The sequence below is a fragment of the Thermothelomyces thermophilus genome, chromosome 7 (genome assembly GCF_000226095.1).
Source record: "Thermothelomyces thermophilus ATCC 42464 chromosome 7, complete sequence".
Lineage (NCBI taxonomy): Eukaryota > Fungi > Ascomycota > Sordariomycetes > Sordariales > Chaetomiaceae > Thermothelomyces > Thermothelomyces thermophilus.
The window spans coordinates 1,633,107-1,650,765 of NC_016478.1; the positions used below are offsets into that span (position 1 = coordinate 1,633,107).

Genomic DNA, 17,659 nt, shown 5'->3' on the forward strand with positions numbered 1-17,659 from the left:
TACACCTCGCACGCGCTACGGAATCCTCTAGTGTACTCCAGCAATACGATTGATTGATTGATGGGAGGCAACCGGTTGACGACAACGGTCGGGGACTCGATCAGCCGGGCATCCTTGCTTCTGCTTTCGCCGCATTGGACCTGGACCTGCAAACCCGGGCCAGTAGCAGACCTGCATCGCCATCGGTGCAGAAAGTAAAAAGAGTTTTTGACTCAATGCTGTGCTCGGTCGGCAGGTTCAGGGCCGATAAAAAAGTAAGCCATTACTCGGTCGATGGCGCGCGCACTCTCATCCTAGCACGATTGTTATAAGGTCCGACTGCCGCTGCCGCTCGAGGAAAGGACGTGGATTGGCAATGTAGTTCTTTTCTTTTCTTTTTTTTTCTTTTCTCCTTTTTTTCCTTTTTCTCCCTTTTTCCTTTTTCCTTTTTTTTCGCATCGGATTGCTTCGCATCGAATTGGAAGTGGATGGATTGTGACCGGTCACCCCGAGCTCCCCCCGGTCATCGTCACTTTCCACTGACCACATTTTGCCTTGCGAAAATTAGTTGATCGATTTGGGACCTTCGTCATGCTTTTTTTTTTTTTTTTTTTTTTTTTTTTTTTTTTTTTTTTTTTTTTTTTTACTTTTCTCCCGCAGCAGAGGGCACGCAAGAATCTTTTCTTCTCTTCCTGCCGTCGTGCGGAGATCGGTGTGTTCAGCCCATCTGACCACAGGTTTCACTCGTGTGTGGTGGCTACAGGTCGATTGGCGCAGGAACCTCGCGTCTGTCCAATCATCCGAACCCCCAAAACCCTGCAAGTTTTAAACTCATCTGGGAGAGAGAGACAATTGATCGATCAGCCACCTATCAACTGTGGTACAGTACGGAATACAAAGGTGCATACATACATACATACATACATACATACGGATTATGTATATACGAAGCATCTGAAAGTTGATTGTAGTGTATCTATGAACCGATTAAAACAAACGAGTAAAGAAACAATTGCTGGAGAAGCAGAGAGCTGTCTCCTAACCCCGACGGCTGTCAATTGGTGCGTGCTTGTCAGACTGCGGGTCTGCGTGCCGGCCGCTTCACCGGATTGGGGCATGACCGCTCAGCCCGCGCCGTGCTAAAATGAACCCTTGCAGCCTTCTTCAGTCCAAGCACCTCTCGCGCCATAGAAAGCACTCGACTTTCCCGCGCTCCACCGTCAGGCCGGGCTAATCCAGGCGCTCTTTCTGTTCATCTTGCGTTCGCATCCCCATCATTTTCCTCCCCGTCTTGTTAAGCCCCCGGCAAGTTTTTGCATTGCGCGCCTGGATTTTTTTTTTCTTTCTCCGCCTCCAGCGCCTAGGGCTACCAGTCGCGTCGGCACCCGACTGCTGAGATCAGACGCCAAGCAAACCCGGTCGGCGCCGAGAACGTCCCGCCCTCACTCAGAGCCAATACATCTAGCCTCGCTGCTTCGCTTCTCAAACATCCCCCTTCGGCGCCATATCCAACCTTCCCCCGTTGCTGCTGCCGGCCGCCGCGTACTGTCAATTTCGCGGCCGTCGCTGGCCTCGCTGTCAAAACAAGGTTCGTTCTTTGATACACCCTGTCTGAGTTTGAAGCACCTCGCAGCTGCACGTACTCGATTTGCGCTGCAGCTCCAAGTGGGTAGTTCGTTGCGCACTGCCCTTTAACTAGAGGCGCATTGGAGGGTCCTTCTCTTCAATCACCGCTCTGCCCGATGCCTCGCACCATGTCTGCTCATGCCACGCCGCGCATCTGTCGATTAACATGTCAATTCCGTACAGAACCTTTCCGCGGCTTAAACGCCAGAGGTTCAGAATGTCGAACAATACGACCGGCGGGGAGGACGACCTCCCAACGCCCACGGACACGTCGCCAAGTCCTACCGATACCACAGATGAACCTCAAAATCCTCAAGGCCCTACAAGTACTCCGACGGACTCTCCGGATGACCCTACGCCAACTCCACCAACGACATCGACAACGACAACGACAACAACACGACCTACGACGTCCTCCCCACCGGCAACTACCACCGACCGTCCCCAGCCGACGTCCACCTCTTCGAGCGATGAAGGCGAACCACCAGCCGAGACCACCAGCAGTAGCAGCGATAACCCAATCCCGACAAGCTCTTCGGTCCCGAATAATCCAGGACCATCAACGAGTACACAAACACGATATACGACAGTCACTACGGGCCTGCCCCCGACAAGCCAAACCAGCTCGTCGTCGACACCGTCGCCCACGTCAACTTCCGGCTCCGCCATTGAACCCAGTGATACGCCAAGCTCGGGGCTGAGCAACAGCGCGACGATCGCGGTTGCCGTCGTCGTTCCTGTCGTCGCCGTGGCTCTCCTGTCTCTGCTGGGCATTTTCCTGTGGCGAAAGAGGAAGCAGCGCAGGGATGCCGAGGAGCAGAGACGTAAGGAGGTCGAGGACTATGGATACAACCCCAATGCCGACCCCACGATCCCCGCGGTTGCAGGCTCCGCCTACGAGATGAGGGAGGACGACTCGGCTGGCTACCGCGGGTGGGGCAGCACGGCCGCGGCCGGTTCGACTGGGAGGAAAGCGTCGACGACCATGTCGGGCGGCGCCGGCGCTTCCTACTCTGGCGCTACTTCGCCGACGAGAGCCGACGCACGGTCTGGCGAGCCGCTCATGGGTGATGCCCCGCCCTCCCCGGAGGGGGAGATCCTCGGGGCCATGGGACCGTCGGCTGCAAATAACCGCTCTGACGTGCGCCGCGGCCCCTCGAACGCCTCGTCATCGTACAGCGCTGCCGGCCAATCAGACGGCTCCGGTGAGGGTCCGATCGGTGTCGCCTACGGCGGCAGCAACCCGTACTATGACCAGTATGGCGCGGGCAACCCGTACGTGGACAACGGTTACGGCGGACAGCCTGTCGAGGCAGGCGGGTCGCCGGTCATCCGGGATGTGCCGGCTAGGAGAAACACGCGGATCGAGAGCTCTTCTCATTATCCGCAGCCGACTGCCGGCATCGCCCAAAACTTCTAATACCCTACTACCGTTGGAAACAATTTCAAACTTTTTTTTTTTGCGATACGCTTTGATTAGACGATACCTCTGCGACATCGGCCTGCACTGCTATTTCCTTGCTTCTTCATACAAAGCTTCTTCGCCACCAATATGGGCCATTCAGTCATTTGTGTCTTATTCTCCTTTGCTCTCCCCGGCATTCATGGGAAAGCTATGCGGCAGCATTTACTGAGATCTAATTCCCCCGGTCCTTAAAAGGTTCTCGGGCAACCGACGCTTAGCTTTATATTTGGGCTTCCCCTTTTCTTCGTATATCTCTGGTTTCTTCTTTTTTTTTTGGCATCTATGGGTTAAGCACCAGAGATTAGGGAGCTGCGTTCGGAGAGCCATTTCACGATCTAGATATGGTGGACCCTTCAGCCAAAGACCCAGCAGCATTGAGCCACTGTGGAGGGTAAGGGAACCCGCGGAGTCTACCGATTGCTGAGGTCAGGTGCGGTCTGATCTGAGGATGGTTACCCTTCGAGAGGCCTGGCGAGAATCTATGGTATTGGATCAAGGACGTGATAAGGGCAGGTGAGGAAGTTGAAGGAGCTTGTACTGTATATACATACATATATATATGAGGATCTGGGAATCGTGGTCGGGTCTGACTCGGTTCTTTTCACCCGTTGGGCCTGCTGCGCTAACGGGTGCAATACTTTTTGCATTTTTTTGCATTTTTTTTTGGTTAAAACCACTTGAATTGGGATAATCTTTGGACGCTTGCGGAAAGTAAACAACCTCCTTTGGAGAGGCTACCCGTCGTCATATCTGCCTCTGTCTGATGCCCCGTTGTTGCCCATCATCCTTCAGAAGACTTGTATCCGTACGGAAGCTGTATTGATCCGGCTGCCCCACATCTGCCCCCCGCCGTGCTGGCCTGGAAGCTTGGGTGGGTCCGACGTTCTGAACTTTTCGGGGCGTCCCACCTGAAAGCAAGCGAGCTGCCTGGCCGACGACATCTGAACGCAACATCCCGCCCGGAAATTTGGTGCCTGCCCAACCCTCGATTTCCGTCCTCTGCCGGCGAGTTTGTTTTCAATATTGAAAGCATATCGCAAATTAGTCCAAACACCCAGCAACAAGAACCAGGCGAGAGCCAACGACAGGCAAAATGCAGGCCCCTGTCTTGGTGATGAGTACGTCCTGAGCCGCCTTTCCCCCTCCCCCGCTAATTGTTTGATTTGTCTTTGGCCGGACACCCCCTCGCTGACAGGAGCTTCCTCCGCTTCTACAGACACCCAGAGCGGTGATAGGCAGACGGGTCGGAGCGCCCAGCTGTCCAACATCGCCGCCGCCAAAACGTATGCTACGAGTTCCCCTCCCCCTCACCGATAGACAAATGAACTCCGGGGACCCCGCTTGCTGACGTTCCGGACCCTCCCTCCCCCTCTCTCCGACCACAGTGTCGCCGACATCATCCGGTCATGCCTCGGCCCCAAGGCCATGCTCAAGATGCTGCTCGACCCCATGGGTGGCATCGTGCTGACCAACGACGGCCATGCCATCCTCCGCGAGATCGAGGTGTCGCACCCCGCCGCCAAGAGCATGATCGAGCTCAGCCGGACGCAGGATGAAGAGGTGGGCGATGGGACCACAACCGTCATCATTCTGGGTGAGTGGCCTTAGCGGAAGAGAGAGAGAGGGAGAGAGGGCTGGACAGAAGAGAAGGGTATTTGCTGACCGCGTCCCCGGGTCGTAGCTGGTGAGATCCTGGCGCAGGCGCTGCCCCAGCTCGAGCGCAACATCCACCCCGTGGTCATCATTTCGGCATTCAAGCGGGCGCTCAAGGACGCGCTGCAGATCATCGAAGACATCTCGCTCCCCATCGACGTCAACGACGACAAGGCGATGTACCAGCTCATCTCGTCGTCGATCGGCACAAAGTTCGTCTCGCGCTGGTCGGAGCTCATGTGCAGCCTGGCCCTCAAGGCGGTGCGCACCGTGACGTGGGATGTGGGCAACGGCAAGCGTGAGGTGGACATCAAGCGGTACGCGCGCGTCGAGAAGGTGCCCGGCGGCGAGATCGAGGACAGCAGGGTGCTGGACGGCGTCATGCTCAACAAGGACATCACGCACCCCAAGATGCGGCGCAGGATCGAGAACCCGCGCATCATCCTGCTCGACTGCCCGCTCGAGTACAAGAAGGGCGAGTCGCAGACAAACATCGAGATCACCAAGGAGGACGACTGGAACCGCATCCTCCAGATCGAGGAGGAGCAGGTCAAGGCCATGTGCGAGCACATCATCGCGCTCAACCCGGATCTGGTCATCACAGAGAAGGGCGTCTCAGGTAATCTCTTCCATGATTCCCCTTCGCTCCCTGCGCGCGTTTGTTCGCTACTGGAGAACACATCTGACACTCTGCCGCCCAGACCTGGCACAACACTACCTCATGAAGGCCAACGTGACCGCGCTGAGGCGGGTCCGCAAGACGGACAACAACCGGATAGCGAGGGCGACGGGCGCGACCATTGTCAACCGAGTAGAGGACCTGCAAGAATCGGACGTGGGCACGAAGTGCGGCCTGTTCGAGATCGAGAAGATCGGCGACGAGTACTTCACCTTCCTGACCAAGTGCAAGTCGCCCAAGGCGTGTACGATCCTGCTGCGCGGGCCGTCCAAGGACGTGCTCAACGAGATCGAGCGTAACCTGCAGGACGCCATGGGCGTCGCGCGCAACGTCATGTTCCACCCGCGGCTGTCGCCCGGCGGCGGCGCCACCGAGATGGCCGTGTCGGTGCGCCTGGCCCAGATGGCCAAGAGCATCGAGGGCATCCAGCAGTGGCCCTACAAGGCCGTCGCCGAGGCGCTCGAGGTCATCCCCCGGACGCTGATCCAGAACGCCGGCAAGAGCCCGGTCCGGGTGCTGACGGACCTGCGGGCCAAGCACGCCGAGGGCAAGAGCTCCTGGGGCGTCAACGGCGACACGGGCGCGCTGGTCGACATGAAGGACTACGGCGTGTGGGAGCCCGAGGCCATTAAGGTGCAGAGCATGAAGACGGCGATCGAGGTATGTTTTTTTTTTTAATTTTTTTTGCTTCTTCCCTCGAACGGTTACATACAAAAAAGCCTAGACAGGAGAGAGAGAGAGATGCTGACCAGAGATTACTCGACAGTCGGCGTGTCTCTTGTTGAGGGTAGACGATATCTGCAGCGCCAAAAAGGCGCAACCGGGCGTCGGCACGGGCGGTGGCGGGATGGATGAGTAGACGGGAGTTGAGAAGGGGGAAGAAGAGCGTGGGGATAAATGGCCCGCTGTATGGCTCATGGTAATGGCCAGAGGAGGCGGCGTAATACCCCATTAGAGTGAATGAGGCCTAATCACCTTTGGTAGACAAAAAAGGTCCCGGTCGTGGTCATCCCGCCCCCCGCGGTCCCCCGCGTAGTGACAGTGTTGCTGCTGCTGCTGCTGCTGCTGCTGCTGTTGTTGTTGTTGTTAAGACTTGCCCCCTTCTCCATGTCTCATCAATCATCGTCGTGAATGACCAACCCGGGCCCACCCGCGGTCGCAACAGGTACATCCTGCTTCTTGACGGCAGCAGCATCTGTACCCCCATCCGCTTTGCTCTCGCTGGCGTTGTCCGGACCACTCCCACCCACCACGTCCTTTGCCCCTTGTTGTGTTCCACCACACTGGCCGCTCTTCTTCTCTCCTTCTGCTTCGGTATTACAGTCGCCACTACTTCCACCATTACCTCCTCCTCCTCCTCCTCCTCCTCCACCACCACCACCGCTGCAATCTCCCGCTCCTTCCGACGCCGAGCCGGCGCCGCTCTTGGACTTTTCCTTGGCCGCCTGCTCCTTCCTCCTCTTCTTCTTCTCCCTCTTCTCGCGGTTGCGGCGGGTGCGCTCCTCGTCCTCGCGCTCGCGCTCGCGGCGGCGGCGCTCAAACTCCTCTGCGGCGCGCTCGCGCGCCAGGTCCTCGTCCATGCGCCGCAGCCGCTCGTACTCGCGCCGGCGCGCCGCCTTGTACACGTGGAACTCGCCCGACCCGGCGCCCGCGCTCGACCCCTGCACGTTGGTCACGATCTCGGGCGGCGGCGGCAGCGGCTTGCGGCCGGCGTCCGGCCCGGCGGCCGGCGGGATCCGGATCTCCTGCGTCGGGTTCGCAAAGAGCGCGGCCAGCTGCGTCGCCTGCGCCGCGTGCGGCGAGAGCGCCCGCCGGCGCTTTGCCGGGGGCGGGCGCGTGTCGGACGTCATTTTTGTTTCGGTTCTTTTTTCCCTCAAGATAACAATTTTTTTTCTTTTCTATCTTTCTATAATTCTTTCGTTTTCGGAGATGGTTGCTGTTGGTTGGTTGGTTGGTTGGTTGGTTGGTTGGTTGCTTTGTTTAATGTCGATGTGTCGTCGTCGTCGTCGTCGTTCTGAGACGGGTTGGTTGCTGATGTAGCTTGACAAGGCTGTTTGGCCTTTGTGCTTATTGAGTTCTCCTTTTCGCGGCGGGATGGTGGTAAGCAGGAGGCGGTTTGTGAGCCGTCGAAAAGCAGTCCGACATTAAAGGTACGTCGCGTAGTGTAAGGATTACACCCGAGTAGTGTGCACGAAGTACGGAATACTCCGTACTCCGTTGTGGTCGGCAACGCGACTCAAAAGAGCGAAAGTTTGGACAAGGTAAGAAAACTGGTGGGGCAAGAAGGTAGGGTCTGACCAACCCCAGGTTAACTTGGCTGTGAGCTCTGGTTCGTGCAACTGAGCCACTGCAGCCACTGCACGTTGGGCGGAACACAATATCCAGAATGACTTCTGCGAGGCGCTTTGAGGAGGACACGGCGCTTATCTAGCCGCCATTGCCTGCTCTCTCACGCTCATCCGAGCCAATCCGGATGCAGGGCGCTTGTTTGAGCACCGCGGGGGGGGGGGAGGCGCAAGCGACTCGCGGCAACTACCACCGACCACACCCTTGCGCTGCAGTTGGTCGTCGATGGAAGGAAGGCAGCCTAAATTCTTAAGTGATCAGGCAGGTGCTTCCGTAGTACTGCGAGACACGGTTGGTGGAAGAGGATATGGAAGGATGGCTGCTGCTCGCGCACAGTGCGCGAGGGTCGTATGTACTCTACACTACTCGCCCAACCTGGCGCTACCACTCCATACTTGGACACAGTACCCGTAATATAAGGCTATTATGGATGATAGTGCAGCTGCAAAGCTGCAGGGTGACAACAGAGATGGCGCCAACTGCAGGCATCAAGGAACTTGTGCAGTGCGAGGCCATCAGATTGCAACTCGCAGACCGTCGTCTCGTGAACTTTGCAACTTCCGGCCCGTCCTGCAGTGCGCTCAATCAAGGCAAGAACTACAGCAGTTTATTGCATTAACTGTCCAGGTATCTTCTTAATAGTTGCTCGGACGCCAGGAAGCGGGCTGCCAATGCAATCATGAGAGGTGTTGCTTCCTTTGAGGTTCAAGTGGGGTGTGGGTCCGCGGGGCAAGGGCGGGCCCCAACCAAGTACGGAGAGTCTAAGCCTACCCCAGCCCAGGCATTGGTAGTGTGGTAATGCTCTTCCCGCAGATATAGGGCGATGGCGAAGCTTAGGCAGCCGACCCAACATCTTGGATGGTTGATGACTGTATTTCGGACCAAGACATGTGGAGAATTGCATATTAGAAAGGCCCTCGAGTCCGCCGTATAGCCATTGTCCCTGTGTCTTTGCTCTCCCTCTCTCCTCTCTCTCGGACACGCACAAGTTCTGAACTAGCCCTCCTCGCTGAGCCTTTGCCCCGCTATCGGCACCTTTGAAACTCGAGCTGCCCCTTGTTGAACCGTCCCGGTACCTGAGCAGCACGACGATACGACGAGCAGCGAGAGCATCATCTCCTCTGGCCCTCTTCTCTGCCCGCCAGCGATTGTGAAGCCAGAGGCGAACATTCTTTGAGTTGGCGATTCGCCATGGGGAGACCAAGGCTTATCATCCTCATCAGACATGCCCAGTCCGAGGGCAACAGTATGTCTACGTCCGGGGCCGAAAAACCACAACGTCGAAAGCGAACCGGACTCGAACTGACCACGCGCCCGCAGAGAATCGCGACATCCACCAGACCATCCCCGACCACCGCGTCAAGCTCACGCCAGAAGGATGGCAGCAGGCCTACGATGCCGGTCGTCGTTTGCGAGCGCTGCTACGCGAGGATGACACGCTGCACTTCTTCACGAGCCCATACCGCCGGACGCGAGAGACCACCGAGGGCATTCTGGCGACGCTGACCAGCGACGATCCGGAGCCGAGCCCGTTCAAGCGAGACAAGATCAAGGTGTACGAGGAGCCGCGCCTGCGCGAGCAGGACTTTGGCAATTTCCAGCCGTGCAGCGCCGAAATGGAGCGCATGTGGCAAGAGCGCGCCGACTACGGCCACTTCTTCTACCGCATCCCCAACGGCGAGAGCGCCGCCGATGCCTACGACCGCATCAGCGGCTTCAACGAGAGCCTGTGGCGGCAGTTTGGCGAGGACGATTTTGCGAGCGTCTGCGTGCTGGGTGAGCCGGAGCTCCCTCCCTCTCCCCATCCTCCTTCTTTCGTGAACATGGGCCTGTCTGACTCGAGCCAACCTGCAGTTACCCACGGCCTCATGTCTCGCATCTTTCTCATGAAGTGGTACCATTTCAGCGTTGAGTACTTTGAGGACCTGCGTAACGTCAACCACTGCGAGTTCCTCATCATGCGCCGCAATGACGAAAACGGCAAGTACATACTCGAGAACAAGCTGCGCACCTGGTCTGAGCTCAGGCGGGAGCGCGCGCGACAGCTGGCCGAGGGGAAGGGCGATGAGGACGACAAGAGTAACGACCTCTCCACGCTCGCGCGCGCCGGCACGGCCGAGGTCCGGCGTCGTTGGGGCGGCTGTCCGAACGGCTGTAACCACGACAAGAACTTCAGGATCCGCCAGGCGCTGGCCGACCTGGTCAAGAGCGACAGTATCATCTCTAACAATGCGTCCGGCCCGGCCGTGAGCGAGGGCGGCACCGGCAGCGGCACCGGCAGCGGTACTAGCAGCACTAGCACCAGCACCGCCGTACCCAGCAGCAACGGGACCGCAGCCGGCTCAGCGTACGGCATTACTAATCCATCATTCAACGGCACGGCCAACAGCCAAACCATTGTCAGCCGCAGACCAGCAGCCAAACGCTTCCAGTCTCAGGCCGCTGATGACGCCGGGGACGGCTCCAGAGACAAGGCAGCTGGCCCGCAAATTGATGTGGACAGAGCCCGTGACGAGGTCGTTTCCAGCCCCGACGGCACACCGTCTTTCATCTCGGTCGATGATCGCCTGCGCTCGCGCCTAAGGAGCCCCAACGTGCCTCCCCGTCCCCTCGGCATCGATAATCATCATGTCGGGCGCGACTTTGGCGGCTCCTACAGCGGGCACAACAGCGCCGTGAGCGACGACGGCGACTCGGGAGACGACAGTGATGGCCGCTCAGGCGCGGTGATCACCCCGTCCTCATCCTCCACCGCCGCATCCACCAGCAACGAGGCCGGTACGGCCGCTAGAACCTCGCCGCAGAGAACCCTCGGCGTCCCCTCTTCCACCCTCCCGCACCGTCCCAAACATGCCTATCTCCAACACCATCATCAACAAAGGAGCCAGTCCCGTATGGGCCGCGGGATGCGCGCCAACCGGCTAGGCGATCACAACAGCAGCGACGGGGAGCACGAGGCCGACTGCGAGCACGATCCCGAGCACGACGACGACCACTCGTGTGGCGGCAGCGACGACGGCCCTGACAAGGGCTGCGCGGTGGACGAGAGCGGGTCGGCCGTGGTCGCCCAAGAGATGGCGGACGAGGCCGACGATGTTCTTGCGAGGGAGGAAATCGAGGACCGGAGCATCAGAGGGAGTGTCTATTGAGCCGTACTCTCTCCTCTCTTTCTAGTTGGTGTGTCTTGCGCTAAAAGAGGGGGGCGAGAGGGGGTTGGGGGATTGGGGGAATGAAAGGGGCATCAAGATCAATGAAGTATGAGCGTTCCTTATGGGTGTTGTTGTTCTTATGCCTTTACGAACTGGGACTGGAGCGGGCGATTTTTGGGCTGCTTTGCTTTTGTTTGAGAGAAATGGGGAGGGAGGAGGGGGGAAAGAAAACCGGCCGAGTCTCGAGGGCGCCGATGGAGAACCTGCACTGGTCAACATCGAGTCAACTGCGATGCATGCCCTGGAAGTCACGGAATGGCTCGTCCTGTGCGAGGGGGCTTCCCTCTATTTGGTTTTTAGCTATGATCATGGAAGGTGCAAAGGACCAGGAGGATATCCCATACCCAGATTGTTTGACAGCAAACAGATGCAAGATGATTCTTGACTCGAGAGCTAGCGGACCTGTCAGAAGTGGTTTTGACAAGCAGAAGTGCCGTTCCCGTGCTGTCGCCGTCTTGACTGGCATATGGAGTTAATGAGTTCATGATCTGAACAGGTCCCCTTTCGGGCCCTCATCTACGTTATGTGCAATCCACAGCTCTCGGCTCTTCTCTTTTACCTTGGGAGAAGATTGCAAGCTGTGATACCAACCAAAAACTCATTGGAGCAGTCTATAGTTCTTTCGATCAGGGACTTCCCTCCTGAGCCGTCTAGATAGAGACACTGACCAAGCAAGCATTTGGGATCTAGGCTTGCAGCTTTTGAGGGGCCGGCATTCTTGTTTCGAGCACGGAGCCGCTGCTGTTGCGAAGACGAGACCAGTATCCAGAAGTGAAAGGAGTCGTTCAGCCCTCATTCCGACACCAAATCACTCATCAGAAACATATTTGTTCGCGAGATCCCGAGCGGTCAACACGCTTCGAGGGTTGCTGAAAACCGAGGAAGCCCTTGAGATCATCATTTCCCTCTCATGAGAACATGACAGAGTTCTGAGTCACAATCTCGTAGAATGGCACACTTCAGAGAGTGGCATCTATATCACACTTCTTCACCCAGACCTATTTTTCCCAGAGGCTCACCGTGCAAGGCAGCTACCCAGAGCACCGCACTAGTAGGAGCGAAGCAGTCAACGGGCATACAACACCACGTTCCATGGGGTGCCACACACCCCGTCACGGCCACCCGACTTCGAGGAACGGGGGCGAGTATACGCCCGATCTGGCAGGCTCCCGCATCGCAGCTGGTGTTTGCACGACTTGACAACGGACACCCACAGACCTCGGCATTCCACAAAGCAGGGGGTGAAGCCGAACAACCTTTTCGGATCAATTCAAGGAAGAAAATGCCTCGTATAGCATGTGGCTTCTCTAAGTATTGCCTCAAGGGCGTTGCTGGAGGCTGTTGTTGTGCCCCAAAGGGCGTCCTGGTCAGAGCACACACAACAGGAAAGTCTCACACTCGGCGACTTTGCCACGATCAGGTGGAAGGAAGAGAGAGGGTGGGAGGGAGAAAGAAAGAGAGAAGGGGTGACATGCTCACGTGGATGGAACCGGAAACCCCTGTTTAACTAATGGGACAACTTTGAGGCACGAGAGCAAGGCTCCCTCCATCAGGTGCTCGTCACCGGACTCACGAAACTTCCTAACCCTCAGAAGTTTTCAGCCGAGCACATCAAAGTTGAGCTGATACTCTGGACTTACAAAAGCGGCTGGAGGGAAAGCCACTATTGACAAGTATCATAGTTCCTATTACGACAAGCCCATGGTCACTTTGCCGCCCATGCGAATCGAAAGGGAGATAACACGAAAAGATTAAGACGATCAAACCCACCCCCCCCTTTTTTTTTTCTTCTTCTTCTTCTCTCACGCCGCTCACCAACCACACCAAGGAAGGAGAGGTACACTCCACGCTCTCAAGATACGCAGTAAGCCTCCTTGAACCCTGTACATACTTCGTCAACCGCCGACTATCGTTACTAGGGGGCAAGACAAGCGTAGCAATAAATGCCACTCTACCATCGCCACCTTCGGTCCAGTCTAGTCCACCACAGAAGAACAGGGAGGATGAGGCCTCCCGCTGGCGTAGTTCTCGACCTGGCGCGGACTCAACGAAGTATCGTCTCAAAGCTCCTCCATGGAAGAGGATGGATGGAGTGAGACACTGATCATCCCAGGACATTGGTCGCCACGAACAGTCACAGTTGAGTCAGTCAGTCAGTCACTAAGTCGCATGCTGGCGGTCCCCTTCTACCCTTTGCCTTCGGAGGCCGTTCAGCTAAGAAAGGTAGCTTCTCATTTCTGTCAGGGAATGGGATTCCTCTAACACGGCAGAAGTAGGCTATCATTCCTATACGAGAATGGCATAGCAGCTAAAAAGAAGTTGAACATTGTAGAGAACGCAAAAGGAGTAAAAAAAAAAAAATGTATATATATCCTAAGGAACAGACAAAAAACACTTTTTAAATTCATGCCCCTTTGCCTCCCTCTCTTGACGCTAGCCAGCTGAAAATCGAGCCCCTCAGGGCCCCTTTCAGCATCCACCCAGTACACATTACCCAAACCCGGCGGTTAGCAATCTGGGTCCCCTGACTGGCCGAGCGAGCAAGATGAGCTTTCCCTCATATCCCTTCCCCTTTCCCGATGTGGGTGTAGTTGAAACCCCCCGCCTTTTGACGGCGGGAAGATGCAACGCCAGCCGCTTGCATGTTGTTGCCGCCGGATTGCGTCCTGGGAGCGATGTCTGGGCGATACCCGGGGCCGGTTAGTGCAAACCCTTTTGGTGGGGTGGGAGGGAAGAGGAGAGGAGGGCTGAGGAATTGTGGTACGAACTTGGGGTGGTATCACGCAACCTTGCTTGAAGCGTTGTAATATTGTGTTAGGCTCTGCTATTCTATCGACCAAGAATTGGACGTCCACTCGTGAACAGTATGGGAGCATCGGGTAAAATGGATACGCCGAAAGGAAAACAAGAAATAAGGGGGGGAAGGAGGTAAAGGTGTGATGCGTAAGCTGCGATACGAGCAAGTTGGTTCAGTCACCTGGCATGCCATGTCTCTTTTGCCCCCCCTCCCCTCCCCTCGAAGAATGTGTGACTCGTGAATATACTCAATGCTACACGGTACTTGGCATGGGAACCGAACCGGCAACCTCGACAAAGCTGCCGTTGTTGGTTGCGACAGCAAGCATCAAGTATCATACACCACAGGCCGCAGGAGGTAGGAACTCCACCTTCGTCCTGTTGCGGTGCCGAGCCAGCGGGAGGAACACCTAGGTCGCGGTTGGAGGGCGGGCTAGTTGGTAGTACGGTCGTGCACGTACAGAGAGGAGAAACTGCTTGTCCTGATCCGTACACGCAGCGAGTGGATGTGAAGCGCATATAGGCCTGCGTGGGGGGAGGAGAGCAGCGGGTGATGAAGTCGGAACCAATGCCTGACTGACTTTCTTTGGCGCCGGGGAGGGGATGGGGGGGAAGAAAAAGGGGGGGGGGACCGAGGACAGGTGGGTGGTGGGCAGGAACAGGAAAACTACTAAGAGTTCACGACCCGACTGCGTCGCAGTAGGCTCCTCCCTCTTATCTGGGCGATCCGCGTTGCCTGGCCGTGGCTGTTTGCTGCAGGGTGCAGTGGTGGTGGGAGGAAAAGGGGGCCCGAGAGAGAGGGAGGGTAGTAGGTGATGCCAAAATGAGGAAGCCGAACCGCATCAAATGCATGCATGCGCCCTGTGCGAAGGTTTGGGGAAAAGTGTCCGCGTCCGACCTGAATCGATCCCCCGCGGCCATGCAATGAATGTTGGGGAAGGCAGCTGCAGGTTGGACTTCTTCCCTCTGCGGCAAGAACGGCACTAACGAACGTCAACCTCCCGTTTGAGAGTCCCTGCAGATCTCTCTCCACAGGCGTGAGGACGGCTCGCGCAGCTTGATTAACACACTATATAGGACATGCACGAGGTCTTCCGTACCTACCCACCACGATTATCCGAGACGGTAAGTCTTGCTCGATTTGCTTCTCCGTGCCTGTCGTATATCCGTGGTACTATGTACAGATCCGTACATCAATCATGGCCACATGCCACTAGAAACCACCTCAAATGGTGTGATCAACGTCTAAATGATTGTGAAGAGTCCTTGCTTGCGGGGCGAAATTGCGAGGAAGGGGTCACGACGATTGAGAAAAAGAGGCGAAAAGAGGGGGCCACGTCTCCACCCCGGAGTCAACCCCGTCATATTGCGGTGCCTTCCGTAGATCCTGCTTCTGTTCACCTCTCTTTGGTGGCCGGTTTCAGCGCCCTCGTCGCACCCCAGACGGTTTGTTACGAGAGTTTTGGTGGCTTGCAAATCGGGGCTCTGGAATCGTGATGATTTGGGGGCTTCGGAAAGAGGGGAAAAGTGGGGATCGGAGAGGGTTTGGCCTGCCGGAACCCGATCTTATCGCTGTTCAAGGAAAGAGCCTCTGTCATATCCTCCTCTCGCTCGTAACGCAAGACCCTTTTTGGCATTCCTGAATCGATAATAAATGGAGACCGTCGACGCTAGCGTTTAAGAGGTGCCACAGTGCGCGTGTCATGCGTGAGGCCAGGAGTCTTTTCTTACTATGATACGGAGTAATCCGTACAGCATCCAAAATGCCAAAAGGCTGCTTTGCTACGCTGCCCTCGTGGATGACAAGAGCGCTAGTCTAGCGTATGTATAGACACTAGCCTAGTGTGGTGTAGCGCGCATCCAGGAGGAGGCTTGGAATCACGCCCAGGCAGCGCCAGCGACGGCTTTTTGGGAATCACTCTCATTCGCGAGTTGTCTGGGAGGCGCACATGCTAGCATTCCCTTCACCCACTAAGTGATGCAGGGCGTCGGGTCCCAGACGGAGCCCAATGAACGAGCTGCGTTACACGAGACGTACATACATACCTGGTGCACGGATTATGTTAGGGCCCTCGCCCTCGTCTGAATGTCAATTCTTCCATTCTCCCTAACTCTCTCGTCTTTATTTCTACACCACCACACTGCTGCAGTAGTAAGCGAGGCCGCCGTGCCACACTACCACATTCAACTAGCGAGCATGGGAATTGCCATGTTAAGCTGTCTACTCGTAGCAAGCGTAGCGTATGGCTGGGTGAAGTGCGTGAAATGGAGAGAACTAAGTGGTAGTGAAACGTCGCCTTGGAGTAAGTGCCAAGATGTGCCCTACAAAGTAAAAGTACGCTTTACAGAAATTGTGGCGCTCTTCTGACAGGGACGAGGCCCTGTCGCTCAGTCTCCAGAGCCAATTTCCCCGGATTTCGGCATACTACTGCAGTATGTAGTGTACCGAGTGACTCCACCCAACAAACTACCACTTCACCCTACTACTCCGTAGTGTACGGATTCCACATTACATTGTTAGGGTCGATGTATGGGGGCACATTTTCCACGATACCAGGCTTGACCTCTGAAAAGCGTTAGGCTGGACGATCGAGTCTGCGTTTTTAGCAACCGTCAACGAGCAAGTGCCGGTAGTTAAATGTACGCCATCCTGCTCTACCCCGCATTTTCTCTTCTCGTGCCACAACCGTCTTAGGAAGGGCAACCACTGTCAAAATTAAGTACGGTACACTACTCCGTACTGATGTACGAATATTGTCCGATGTTCCAAGTCGACTCGTTTCCTTGTCCTTCTACACCGACACGAGTCCCTGTGATTCCTGTGCCCCCACAGGTTTTCCTCGGGTCGTTCGGGCGCGTCGTCTCAGCGACCAGCGGCAAGCATCACGGGGAGGTGCAGGAGCGCCAGCATTGAGATATCCTGGTGAGACACTCGGCTGCTTGGTAACTATGAGCTCTGCTTCCGCCCAGAATGATGGAAGGCCTGGGGTTCAGCCCCCCCCCCCCCCCCGACTAATTTCAAGCCATTATTAGCAGCTCACCGAGTCCATCACCGTGGTCACCGAAAAGTTTCGGCGTCCAGCCTTGTCTCTGCTGCGCCCACCGTCGCTTGCTAATCAGGGGGGCGAGAGACACTAATCCGTACACTAGTGTACGGGGTAACTACACTACACTACACTCTTGTGGATACGATACCGTTCATCTGATTCCCTTTTCCTTCCTCTCCCCTTGCGCAGCGTTACCCCCGGCGCCCCTAGCAAGCTGGCTATTCCTTTTTCTGTCGAGCTGCATTTGCAAATTGCGGGGCCAAGGGACCACGAGGGCCCCCGTCTGCAAGGGGGTTGGACAGCGACCGAACGAGCTAAACCATTCTCTTCTCTTAGCCAAGTCCCCACTTCGAGCAAGAAAGAAGCAAACCCCATCCCCACCGCCCCACAGAAGGTTACCCCACCTAGAATGCGGAGGGCAGGGGTTTTGAAGACGTTGAGGACGGCAATCGAACTAATCCGTAACTCGCTCGACCTGGGTTGGGACCGGAAGTGAGCGAGAGGCAGGTCACCACGACGAACAGGGGGTTTTCCGGACTCCGGCTCTCACCCCCTTGTCGCTCTGCTTGTGTCGTGGAGCCTCATCAGACGGTTGCATATTGGTTTAGTTACTTGACCAGAGTCCAATGCTGTAGTGCGGACGCGGATCTGATATCGCGCTCGAGAAACCGAACCAGCCGTCTCGCACTTCCGCTATTGTTAGACTCGGGGTTCCGAAGAAACAACAAAGTTGCAATAGAAACCTTGCGCAGCAATGCGTACGGAATATTCTGCATATCCCGCTGAGACTACGCAGTGTGTTCCCGTATACACCGTGCGCTATGTATGGAAAGAAACACAAGCTGCAGTCTCATTCTTG

The 17,659-nt window shown here is 56.4% G+C and overlaps 4 protein-coding genes across 4 annotated transcripts; 3 read left to right on the forward strand and 1 right to left on the reverse strand.

Moving 5' to 3' along the window:
• The first annotated feature begins 1,439 nt into the window (after positions 1–1,439).
• Positions 1,440–3,212, forward strand: MYCTH_2311919 (uncharacterized protein). Its single transcript, XM_003666798.1, has 2 exons — positions 1,440–1,567; positions 1,789–3,212. The coding sequence occupies exon 2, from the start codon at positions 1,823–1,825 to the stop codon at positions 3,023–3,025; it is 1,203 nt and encodes a 400-aa protein (XP_003666846.1). The 5' UTR covers positions 1,440–1,567; positions 1,789–1,822; the 3' UTR covers positions 3,026–3,212.
• A 766-nt stretch (positions 3,213–3,978) lies between these two features.
• MYCTH_2311921 (uncharacterized protein) lies at positions 3,979–6,389 on the forward strand. The gene is made up of 6 exons (XM_003666799.1): positions 3,979–4,188; positions 4,287–4,353; positions 4,456–4,664; positions 4,752–5,342; positions 5,425–6,062; positions 6,169–6,389. The coding sequence occupies exons 1-6, from the start codon at positions 4,164–4,166 to the stop codon at positions 6,259–6,261; spliced, it is 1,623 nt and encodes a 540-aa protein (XP_003666847.1). The 5' UTR covers positions 3,979–4,163; the 3' UTR covers positions 6,262–6,389.
• Positions 6,390–6,517: 128 nt separating this feature from the next.
• On the reverse strand, positions 6,518–7,252 carry MYCTH_104267 (uncharacterized protein; the record flags this gene model as incomplete). Its single annotated transcript, XM_003666800.1, has 1 exon — positions 6,518–7,252. The coding sequence occupies one exon, from the start codon at positions 7,250–7,252 to the stop codon at positions 6,518–6,520; it is 735 nt and encodes a 244-aa protein (XP_003666848.1).
• A 1,687-nt stretch (positions 7,253–8,939) lies between these two features.
• Positions 8,940–10,897, forward strand: MYCTH_56385 (uncharacterized protein; the record flags this gene model as incomplete). The annotated part of the gene is made up of 4 exons (XM_003666801.1): positions 8,940–8,994; positions 9,069–9,524; positions 9,603–10,474; positions 10,553–10,897. 4 exons carry the CDS (start codon positions 8,940–8,942, stop codon positions 10,895–10,897), a joined length of 1,728 nt encoding a protein of 575 aa, XP_003666849.1.
• Positions 10,898–17,659: the final 6,762 nt, after the last annotated feature.

Coding starts and splice junctions, on each gene's coding strand:
- MYCTH_2311919 (XM_003666798.1), top strand. CDS start 1,823: ATGTCGAACAATACGACCGGCGGGGAGGACGACCTCCCAACGCCCACG.
- MYCTH_2311921 (XM_003666799.1), top strand. CDS start 4,164: ATGCAGGCCCCTGTCTTGGTGATGA. Junction 4,665..4,751: donor CACAACCGTCATCATTCTGG/GTGAGTGGCCTT, acceptor CCCGGGTCGTAG/CTGGTGAGATCCTGGCGCAG. Junction 6,063..6,168: donor GCATGAAGACGGCGATCGAG/GTATGTTTTTTT, acceptor ATTACTCGACAG/TCGGCGTGTCTCTTGTTGAG.